The sequence below is a fragment of the Eriocheir sinensis genome, chromosome 26, assembly GCF_024679095.1.
Source record: "Eriocheir sinensis breed Jianghai 21 chromosome 26, ASM2467909v1, whole genome shotgun sequence".
NCBI classification, from domain to species: domain Eukaryota; kingdom Metazoa; phylum Arthropoda; class Malacostraca; order Decapoda; family Varunidae; genus Eriocheir; species Eriocheir sinensis.
Window position 1 is genome coordinate 9883861 of NC_066534.1, and position 12208 is coordinate 9896068.

The 12208-nt window shown below is 42.8% G+C and overlaps 1 protein-coding gene across 1 annotated transcript in view; it reads left to right on the forward strand.

Annotated features, from left to right (window-relative positions):
• Positions 1-12208, forward strand: part of LOC127003904 (ATP-binding cassette sub-family C member 4-like) — a 44329-nt gene that overhangs the window by 19717 nt on the left and 12404 nt on the right. The window contains exons 8-9 of the mRNA XM_050871008.1: positions 7179-7256; positions 11789-11923. Coding sequence (XP_050726965.1) covers positions 7179-7256; positions 11789-11923 — 213 coding nt within the window. The remainder of the gene's footprint in view (positions 1-7178; positions 7257-11788; positions 11924-12208) is intronic.

Below are 12208 nucleotides of genomic sequence, written 5' to 3' on the forward strand. Positions count from 1 at the left end.
GGCACTTAAGGCAGTTTTTTTCTCCATCACTCATTAGTCAGATTGTACGTTTCGCTGCTGTGGGCCTTAACCTTTTGTTCTCTAGGTCGCAGGCACACGACCGACCGCATAATAGTGATATAGTGTTATATAGGGCAATACAGTGATTTGATTGAGTGTAATTTTAATTTTATTCTCTTTACAGGCAGTAACATATATTTTTGAACTACGTAATGGCACGAAGGCCCTTGTAACTTATGGTCGATTTTCTCAGTAACTACTGACAGCACCAAATTCTAATGACACCATTGTAATCCTCAAGAAATTCTCCATCAGAAAGTCTTTACGTTTTAGCAACTTACTGAGGTAAATATGCAAATGGTCGCGCCATTAGCCTAGTATTCTATATTTTGTTCATCACCTTCTATATCCCAGAACAATAGAAGTGTAAGAGATATAGTCATTTATTCCTCTGAGTCTGATCATTGTTTGTATTGTGATCAATAAGATAAATAGCGTACACTGGATATTTTCACTAAAAATCAAACAGATCATGAATCTTTATTTTCATTTGATGCTTACTTATGTTCGATTTCTTCAGTAACTATTGATCGTATCAAAATTCTAGTGACACCATAGCAATCATCATGAAATTCTGCATAAGAAAATCAATAGGTTTTACCAACTTACTGAGGTAAATATGCAAGTAAGAAATTATCTCATTTCTGCTCGGGCGTAGCCTAGTCCTGTCTAAAGTCAACCACAAGAAAACTAAGACATATTGAAAAAATAAATGTGTTATGTTTTGTTGATTTTTGCTTTATAATATAAGCTAAAAAAATTATTTATCATAAGTTTCTAATGAAAAAAGGCAAAAACAAATGAAAAAGGCACTTTCTTCAATTTCCCTCAAATATTTCATGGTGCTAATTGTCGTTTGGAAAATTGAAGGATGCATAGGAATCCTGATAAATTCCTGCTATTATAATTGCATCTACCTTGAAAAGTTGGCTCTTTTTTTGTTTTGTTATGGAGGTGGAAACATGACTAAGTAAAAAAAAATTTATGCGCACTTTATTCCATGTCCATACATGGTCCTATGATTTGTTTTATTGATTCATAAAAATCTACAACAGATAACGAAGTCATTGACATAGTACTATGTATAATGATAAAAGCAGGTTTAGGGGAGGAAAATAGCTGAGAAACAAAATATTTCAGCTCCTCCGTGGTCTGAAACGCCTCCGTGGTCTGGTGGTCAGCGTGCCTGGCTTCTATTTCGCGGGCCCGGGTTCGAATCCCGGCCCGGGCAGTCGGCGTGCAGCTCACCCAGCTGTTCATCCTCCCTCTCGGGCTGGTCGATAAATAGGTACCTGGGGAAGGTAAACTGTGGCTCCCTCCCACCACAGGCTCAAGTGTTAATGTTACGGAGATGAGCACCGAGGCCACGCGCTGCTACAGCGTATGCCTCCAACTTTAACATTTACTTTTAAAAAATGACTCGAGCCGGCGAGAAACCGGATTTTACAAATGAGCACGGAAAAGAAAACTTATTGAACCTTAAGGTGTGCGAGAGGGTTAATGTGTATACTATTTGAACATTACCAACTTTCGTGCTTTACGAATTTGTGACAGGAACTTTTTTTATCACAAAGTACTTGTACTTAAGTACAATGACATGTACTTGGACTTAGTCTTAAGTACATGGCAAAGTGACTGTACTTGTACTTGAAAAATATCCACGTACTTGGACTTACGACTGACGTACAGTCGCCTGTACTTGGACCCAACCCGGGACGAAACGAATGCTTTGTTCTGAAGTTAACGTTGATAGTTAAATCAATAGTTCGTCGCCATTAGCACGCATCTCTGTCAATCTCGCCCCAGCACGTGTGAACAGTGAACACGGTCACCCCACTGAGGGAGTCTTAAGCTGCGGCCTTGCGGGTGTCACACTGTCCGAGAACACCCGTGAGAATTTCGTGCATAACAGGCCTTTTTCCTCCAACCGCGTTGGCAGTACGGGCAACCGGTAACTCCAACTTTTCCGGGTTTGCTTTACCTACGGCCAAGGTCGGTTGCCAGTAAACAAAGCAGTCGCCCTGTATTTACTTGGCGTCGTCTGCTAAAGTAAGGGCTGTCGCGGCTTGTGTTGCCGCTACCCATGTTAGATATGTTGCTTCAGTTAAATGGAAGGAAGAAGCAGTTGTGGGCACGATTATGGCTGCAAAGACAGGAGGACAGGAGTGTTTACCCAAACCTCGTCAGAGAACTGGGTAAATTTCCAGAACATCACCTAAGACACTGTTGGACGAACCTATTTTTTGTTCTGGTAGTTTTCGGTGTGTTATGAAATGATCTGCTAACTGCTTCTGTCACAAATCATTAAATCACTAATAAAATGATTGACTTTTCAATGCCTGTTGTGCACCCGCCGCCGCCCGCTACCGCAGCCAAAAAATACCTCACAGAGAGACAGGGGCGTAGCCAGGATTTCAGTTAGGGGGGGCACAATCTTTACCAGTCTGTCTCAATACTGATAAGGATTTACACCAGTGGTTCTTAACCTTTTTCATCGTATGACCCCCTGAGACTCTCCAGGGTATTGCCGTGACCCCTATAATAAATTTTGTAATGGTGACCTTTGTGTAAAGGTAAGGTAAAATAAAACTATATGAAGATCCTGATTTATAGAAAATATTACAAATAAAAGACCTTGAAAATGCCACAGATCCCCTACAAGTGCTATTTCAAAATCCATGGAACTAATGCACATAAAATAAAACCTACTTATTCAATCAGTGGGAGGATTGACGTCATTATTTTGCAGCCATAAGTACATCAAAGCGAGGAGCAGTGCTCAACAGGCAACACCTCATGTCGCTGTCAGTCACAAGTCTACTGCGTGCCGTCGTTTTCAGTGCCATCATTGATGAGAATCCAGCCTCGCTGCGAAAGGTCGAGGTCCAGTATGGTCAGTTCACGCACCGAAAGAAGAGGATAGTCGTCATTCAGTGTCCCCCAAAATGTCGGAAGCTCTTGTTCAGAAAAATCGACTTTCAACTGAGTATCCTCACGAATTTGAAGAAATTCTACCTTCGCAGCAAAATCAGTATCACAGATGGCACTGTCCTTCACTGAGAAGGGTCTGGAGATCCACGCATCAGTACAGCGGTCATCCAGTCCTGGAAAGTAACTTTTGATGACGTCATTCACTGCCAGAAGATGAGCTGAGATCTCCTCACGGAAACTGCATTCAGCTTCTGCCATAGAATCTAGGATAGTTGTCATATAAGGGAAAAAAGTTGTGCCACTGTCCAGAACTCTTTTCACGTAAAGTTGAATCTTACACTTGAATACTGCCACTTTGTCACGAACTGTGTGCAGCATTGCAAGGTTTCCTTGGAGTGAAATATTCAGGGAATTCACTTCAGAGAAGAAATCAGTCAAGTAGGCAACCTTTGTTACGAAACAGTCATCTTGCATCATTTCGTGAAGAAGATTTTCTTTCGAGGTACGACCTTCTTGCAACAGCATCGTTATTTCCTCTCGAAGTTGCAGCACGCGATTCAGAACTTTGCCATGTGAGAGCCAACGTACATACCTCCGTGGGAAACAGGATAACAGATAAGTCAGAGCCCATTTCTTCACAAAGCACTTTAAAAATCCTTGAAGTTGTTGCGCTCCCTCGGATATGGTTCGTAATCTCCACAATGTCTGTGAGCACTTCTTGAAGTCCAGGTGGGATAGTCTTCATCGCCAAAGCATAAAGATGAATCATGCAATGAGTGAAAGAGACATGCGGAGCGACATTCTTCACGAATCATGGAAGGAGCCCGATCTGTACACAGACCGACAAGTGCTTCCTAACTCAGCCCATGTTTAATAAGGAGGAAGGCTTCTAGGATTTTGAAAATATCTTCTCCACGAGTTGTTGTGGCCACTGGCTCAGAGTACAAGTACTCATCCTTCATACCTTCCTTGTCAAGGTAGCGAAAATAAACAATAAGTTGGGAACATGAGGCAACATCTGTCGACTCATCCAGTTGCAAGGATTAAACAGGACTACTCTTCACAGCACTCACCACTTGCAGGAGAATATCCTCACTCATGTCCGAGATCCTACTTTTGACTATCATTCAAAAGGGAAATTGCCCTCAACTTGTGTGCCTGCTGTTCTACATGAATCACCTTCGATCGTTGTTTCCAGAATGCAAGGCTTAATTCGATTTTCACCAATGGTATGAGGCTTCTTGGTCTGTGCGATTTTTTAGAGCAATTCTGTATGAAGCCTCCAGCGCGCTGCTTTGTTCTGACGAACGAACTGACCAGTGGAATCGATGCGACTGGCCTTCAGAGCAGCTTCTTTTCGCTTGAAGTAGTCCAAGCTTTTGTCCACCACCTGGCTATGGTAAGACTCAAAATGAACCTTCAGTTTGCTTGGCCTCATACTTTCATGACTCAAAACCTTGGTGCAACTGCTGCGCCTTGGGAGTCACAGCCAGGAGAGGAGCACATACAGACCCCCCCCAGCTATGATCTGACTGACTGACTGATTGTGGTTGATGTTTTCAGCAGCTGGCCGCTTCACATACATGAAATAAATTATTTTCTCCCAAACCCTCCGCGACCCCCCGAGAAACCCCAAACAACCCCCCAGGGGGTCACGACCCCCAGGTTAAGAACCGCTGATCTACACTATTTGGGCGGTCACAGCCATGCACGGCATGTCATTCTCGAGAACTTCCAACAAACCCACAAAAAAGGAGTTCCTGAAGGGGGGGGACGTGCCCCCTGTGCCCCCCCCCCTGGCTACGCCCCTGCAGAGAGAGGTTCAACTTGCTTACTGTTTCTATATTTCAATCACCGCTCACAAATCAATGTTTTTCCTGCTGTGTTTTCCCCCAGCACGCACACATGGTGGACAGCAGAGCGACTTATTTCAGCGATGAGGTATTTCTCGCAACACCCGCCATCGTAGTGGACCGCCGCCGCCATGTCCCGTCCTGCACCAGGGATACAACACCGAGAGTCCTACAATTTTCATAGACTGGAGAAAAAAGTTTTTTGGACTGTGGTTCCACAGCACGAGGTGTTCTCTTATCTTGTCAAACAAATAGTAAACAAAGCAGCTCTGCCAGGTTACGAGTCTCTTGGGACATCTTCCACTGCTCCTCACTCCTCAGCCGTTTTTTTTTTTGTTTTTTTTTTTTTTTTACGTCGCGGCCTATGGCGCCGGTAGGCTTTTTCCCGGTGGGGCCTGATGGTCGGCCCAAGGCTTCTTCCCGGTGGGTCCTGATGGTCGGCCCAGCCCGTTCTGGCGCAGGCGAGTGTTTATAGTGGCGCCATCTTGCATTGGCTCATGCTGCCCTCCCGGAGCTCATCTTTAATCCTAGAATCTAGAGTCCGGGTTGATAGGTGGTCTTCTGGACAGCATGTGGGTAGTTTTAAGCCACTCGGCGGCGGCTGAAAAATCCCAGCTTGGTGGCACCGGGCGGGGATTGAACTCGCGTCCTCCTGAACGCGGTGGTGTTACTCTGTCGATTCAGCCACCGCCTCCCCACCGCCACAGCCGGTACCCACATACCCACGCTCGTACCCACATTGATCGTTTTCCATTCGTACGGACAATCGACAACTTGCTCCCGGTTGGGCATACGGGCAACCGCGGTTGCCCGTAGCCCCAATGGATGGATGAAAACGGCCAGTATGACACCGCCTTTTAAAGCAGCGCATGACGTCGACAGTAGGTAGACCTGACCCGTACATATCAAAGCAGCGTGAAACTCGGGGCGGTAAATGACATTTTCAGATATAAAATGTATTTTTTCACTTATCTGCTTCTTATAATTAGCATTTACAATGCTCCCCTACTAATATCAGAAGCAGGTTTTATGTAAAACAAATTATATTTTCAGACATAAAATGTATTTTTTTTACTTACCTGCTTCTTATATTAGTAGGGGAGCATTGTAAATGCTAATATAAGAAACATGTTTTATGTGAAACAATTGTCGTCTGCATATTCATGCAACCAATTTGTTGATATGGGTAGAGTACCGATTTGAAATGGCCGGTCTTTGGGTAATAGTTCCCGCAATGGACGACTTTTCTTTTTTCGAGGCTCCCGCAGTTCACGGGTTAATCGCTCAAGGGTGAGGGTATCGTGACGCGCCAAGTCACTCATTGTTACCACGTTTGATCTTCAAAACTCGCCTGAATTATACTCATTTCTTAAAGTGTCATTTACTTTTCTTCTCTTTTTGCCTTTGGTTGGAATTGTAGTTCTTCCCTTTCTGCATTTCAACTCTTTTCTATATTGATATTCGTTCGAAACATGCTTGTAAGTAGATGACACTTGTCATAGCCAAAATTGTGTCCTGTCGCTGTCACTTGGGCGGATAATTTTACTCTAAAGTATGCTGCATGCTTGTCTTTCATGTATTTCAACAAAACTTTTGAATGTAACGATTGGTTTGGTGGTGGGGGTGGTGGGGGTGGTGAGGGATCTTGTGGTGGTGAGGCGCTTGAACTTGATAGTGTTGGCGCGTAGCTGTTATTTACGTTTTCCTTGTATAAGCTGCCATTCGGTGGTTCTTCTCCACACGCCGTTTCTGCTTTGAAATGATGTCAGTGAAAGGCTTCAGGGCAATAATAAATGCTCTAATGCCTTATCAAGAGCTCATGAAGGAATGGAATGGAAGATTCATGGTGTAAACAAGGCCGCCTTCCCTCAGCCACCAGTTCATCTGAGTGGGAGGCAGGATTCAGGAAAGCCACGAAGGGCAGGGGAGAGGTTGCCAGATGCACAATAGCACATTGGTATGTGATTATTTAATCATATTTATTGAAAATAATGTAACAAAACGATTCCTGCCACCCACACTAGGACTGATTCGCCATGCCCACTTATTAGGCATTTAAACTCAGGATCGGTGGGACATTTAAAATTCGTGGAAAAATAAAGCTGCCATTTTATAGCTTATGCATAGATGGTCATGCCAGAGCATTTAAGTTATTTTTGTTATTTTCACCTAATTTTAAAATAGAGTGCCGGATTCTCCCCTTGAGTCAGATTATGCTATTGTTTTGTGAGATGTTGAAAGTAACTAAATAATATTTTTCTGTCTGCCTTTGCTATCTTAAGGTATAAAATTGAACTTTATTAAAAATATTTTTTTAATATGATTTTTTTTCAGAGTATATTGGAGATCGAGGAGAGAGATGAAAAGGGAGTTACACTGACCAGCAATATAAACCCTCGACCAATACCCAAGGTTTGATTATTTCAAAGTGATTATAGTATGTAAAGAATTAAAACATGAACAAATCAAATTTGGTGCATTGTAATGATGTGGCATCTTTGTGACACATGTGGCATGAGCAAAACTAATAATTGGTTAGATTAGAGAGAAAATAACCAAGTAATACACACACCTGTGTGCTTAGCAGATGGCCCATGAATTAGATCAAAGTACTCAACCACCCTGAACTGTATCCTTTCCTTCTTGAATAGTAATCCTTCTCTCCATTGAAAGTTTTAAATGCTGAGGGCGGGCGACCTTTGTCCTCCCACATGTTTGCCATGTGAGGCATCCCTATAATACTGAGGGACTGGAGTACTGGAGATTGAGCAGTACTGTAGTAGTGTGTTGCGGCTCTTATTTTGGCCATGACAGGCAGAGGTCAAGCTGCTAGTACGCGTCTGTGACCATGAGCCAAGCTGCCACCACTGTGTCAGGTGGTGGCTGCATGTTTCCTGCTGCTACTGCTTATAGGCTCAACGACCAGCCTCTCCTTGGAGGGCTCTGTGGTGGATGGGTGCATAGGAGAGTGACTTCTCTATGACAGGTTTATAGTATCCACTCTGACAAGTCTGGGGGAAGGTAGAAGAGCATCACCGCCCTGCCAACCACACCTACTCCAAATCTTGGGGTCTTGGGGCTGCCATGATGGTGCAGATGTGACAAAAGCTTGTCGAGCCAGGTTTGGGGTTAACCACTGACAGACTCTGTGTGGGTAACTGGAACGTCCTGAGCCTCGGAGGATCATCGACTACCCCAGCTGTCAGCTGAACGCAGGAGGTTAAGAGTCGACATAGTGGAGCCTTCTAAGATGGAGAGATCAGTAATTCGGGATATGCCTACTAATGATCAGGTCAGAGCAATGGTGCCCGTCTCAAAGGTGTACCTATAGCCATTTCTAGCTAATTGCGGCCCTTTATTGTTGAGGTTACTCTGGTTGATGAGCATATGATGCTGGTGAGGTTGAAGCACATATTGGGCTTCATATCTTATCACTGTATGCGCCCCTACCGAGATGTGTAAACTTGAGGTGTTTTACTCCTAGGGTGAGACTATAGTCGACCAGTGCCCCCACGCGACACATTCATTGTTTTGGGTGACTTAAATGCAACTACTGGAACAGAGAAAGCTAGCTACAAGTTATGTGTTGATCCCCATGGCTCTGGGACCAGAAACATAAACAGTTCTTTCCTTCTGAACTTTGCTGGCAGAGGATTGCAGGTTCCTGGTTTCAGAGATGCAAGCCTTGCTGCTGGATTTGGTATAACAATGTTGGCGGTGTGGCAAGGGAGATCGATCACGTCCTTGTTAGTACTCATTGGAAAACTATAGGGTTTTCTGGAATGCTGAGTTCTTTGCAAATGACCACAGAGTTCTTACAAAACTGAGAATATGCATCAGGTCCAATAAAATTTCAATATGCATCTCTCCGGGGTTTCAACTTAAGAAACTGAGGGACCAGGCTTGCCTAAATGCAACCAACCAACTTGCCTTCCGAGCTCTGAAGAAGTTCCTCTCGAAATCAACTTATCAAACATCTCAACACACGTAAATTAATCTACATAGGAATGAGAGGCCGTGTAGTGCAGCGACTAGCCTGATGGGCGAGCCTCCCATAACTCCCTCTGCTGGCGGGGGGGGGTACCTCTTTGGCCGACTGGTTAAGGAGTGGCTCTCCCGTCTCGCTGGTCGCGGGTTCGATCCCCAGCGCCGGCAAAACCTTTCCTTGTCTGGATTAATTTCTCGTGTGTTTTGTTACACGCAGTGGTCGTGTGGGAGTGGAGAAAAGAGAAAATTCTGGCATTTCATTACAAGCGTTCTTTTTACAAGCAAGGAATATGTGAGGGAAGCATTTGACAAGAAAGGACATGCCCGGTGCATGGGGTCATTCACAATACAGAAAGCAATAATGGTGAGAGATACAGCTACTGTCCAACATGGCATATGGAATAGAAAGAACCCATTGGAGGAAACCGTCCAATGATTAAAAAAATATTAAAAAAAGAGGGAAAAAAGAGTGGTTTAATGCAAAATGTATGGAAGCAAAAAGGAGGAAAGATAAAGCATTGAGAATCCTAAAAAGGAGAAGGAATGAATCAAACAGGAAAAGCTATAGACAAGCTAGAAATGATTACACAAAAGTGAGAGAAGAAGAAAGAATGTATGAAAAGCATATAATAGAGAAATGTAAGGAGGAACCAAAACTTTTTTAGAGTCACATAACTAAGAAACTGAGGAAAATAAGCTCTGAATGCGATGAAACTGGGTGACCAAGTCTATGAGGATACAAAGGGAATCTGTGAAATACTAAATGAAAACTTTCAGAAAGTATTTACCCAAGAGACAGAATTTGAAAAGAGGAATGAAGAGAGGTGTCAAGAGAATGGAAAACAAAAAAGTGGATAGAGAGGAGATAATGGGGCTATTGAAATCACTATATGGAAAGAAGGCAATGGGTCCAGATGAAATATCAGGTCAAGTACTAAAAGAGTGCAGTGAATAGTTAATAGAATCAGTTCACGATATTACAAGTTGTTCAGTAAAGACCGGGGAAGTCCCAGTGCAGTGGAAAAGGGCACATGTGGTCCCATTTATATGAGCAGAAACGAAAAAGATCTGACCTATAGACCGGTTCCTCTAACAAGCGTCATGTGCAAGCTGTTTGAGAAGATATTAAAAACAGTGAGTACACCATCTAGAAAGAGAGAAGGTAATAAATGAGTCAATTTTGATTCAGACAAGGTAAATCTTGTGTCACAAATCTAATATGTTTTTACTCAAGAGTGATATAGTGCAGGAGAGAGAAGGATGGGGGCACTGCATATTTTTGGGCCTAAAAAGGCATTTGATAAAGTTCTACATAAGAGACTACTATGGAAATTAGAAAATAGAGGAGGATTGGGGAGAAAAATGACAGAATGGATGAAAAATTACCTGACAAACAGAGAAATGAGAACTGTGTTGAGAGATGAACTATCAGAATGGAGAACGGTCACAAGTGGAGTGCCACAGGGATCAGTGTCAGCGCCTATAATGTTTTTGATATATATAAAAGATATGCAAGAAAAAGTAAAGAATCACATGAGTGTGTTTGCAGATGATGCCAAATTGTTTAGAAAAATAAGAGACGAGGATGACTGTAATAAACTGCAGGAAGATATCAATGAGATACATGAATGGAGTTAAAAATAGGAGATGGAGTTTAATGAAAAGAAGTGTCACACAATGAAAATGGGCAAGAGTAAATATTGACAAAGTATAGTGTATAAGATGGGAGGGGTAATCATGAACACAGTGATGGAAGAAAAAGGCTTAGGAATTATAATACAAGATACACTGACACCTGAGAAGCATATAAACAAGATATTCGAAGAAACATAAAGTCTGCTGCAAAATATTAGAGTGGCATTTCACTACTTGGATGGGGACATGAAGAAAATAATAACAACACTAATTAGACCAAGGGTAGAGTATGCGGGAGTTGTCTGGTCACCACACAAGAATAAGGACATAAGGAAACTTGAAAGGATTCGAAGGATTGCGACTAAGATGGTACCAGAACTATCAAACCTGCCATATGACACTAGATTAAAGGAACTGTGCTTACCAACACTGGAAGAAAGAAGAGAGAGAGAGGAGACCTGATAGTGTTGTACAGGAATACGAGTGGAATGGAAGTGTTGCATGGAAATGATTTAATCGAGATGGAACTAAGAGGACACAGTGAGAAATTGAGAAAGGCGACTTGTTTGAAAGACCTAAATAAGTTCAGTTTTCCATACAGTAGTGTGGATATATGGAATGGGCTTAGCAAAGACATTGTTAAAGCAAGCAGTGTCCTTGAAATGAAGGAAAAGTTTGACAAATATAGATCGGGGGACAGGACTGACCGAGCTTGAGCTCAAGCCCTGTATACCACAAATAGGTAAATACACTTTGTTACTAGCTGTCTGTGAAAAGAGCGAGTATGGCCATGACACAGTGTGAGGGGAGGGCGGATGCCAATGACATCAAGTACTTGGCCAAGGTGGATATGAACTGCACAACTGAGATTTTTTATTAGCTTTTTAAAATCCTTGTAATATACGAGCATGGGTAGAGGTCCAATAGTGTCATCATATGCAAATTCGTTAGGTGTGAATTTGTCAAATGTCAGATCTTAGTGTAGTACCTCATAATGCTGTAGCTGTGATCAGTGAGGATGCTGTCAGAACAATGTTATGCATTAAAATTCACACTAAAACCCACGAAAATGACATCAAACATTACTGATTTGCAATTGAAATTCATTCAGTGAGATTTTCTCAAAATTTGTTGCATGACGTTAGAATTTCATTCTCATAGGGCATTATTGTCAATAGAACAATGCCTACCCTCCTTTCTCCTGCTTTTATAACAGGCTGTCCTTAGAAAACTCTTCATTCAGGAAATTAGCTCTGTAACTTAAGTGCATGAAGTTGACAACTTTAACAGGAAATCAATAGAGTCAAAATGTGTTGTTACAGGCCTGTAGTTTGTTGGTGCATGAAGTGGCCGCCAGATGGAGCACCACGACCACGAAGAATGTACTAAGTTTTGTATCTTGTTCGGTCAGCGCTGGGGAACTTCTTGCCATCATTGGCCCTGTTGGTTCGGGAAAGGTAAGTTTACCTTCACTCAATTTATCCTTCTTGATCATGATGAATAATACGCGTTGCACCTGTACAGGTGCATAACATGCATATTTGGGTTGGCTGTTGACGGGGAGTCGAGTGTGCAGGGTAGGAAAGTGAACCAAGTATAATTGTTAGTGTTGGTGTGTTGTAGTGACAAGTGAGTGTATTTGTTTTTTGATGAGTCTATTGTACCACAGTCTAAAGCAGTGGATCTTAACCTGAGGGGCGCGCCCCCCTAGGGGGGCGTGAGTGATTTCCAGGGGGGGCGCG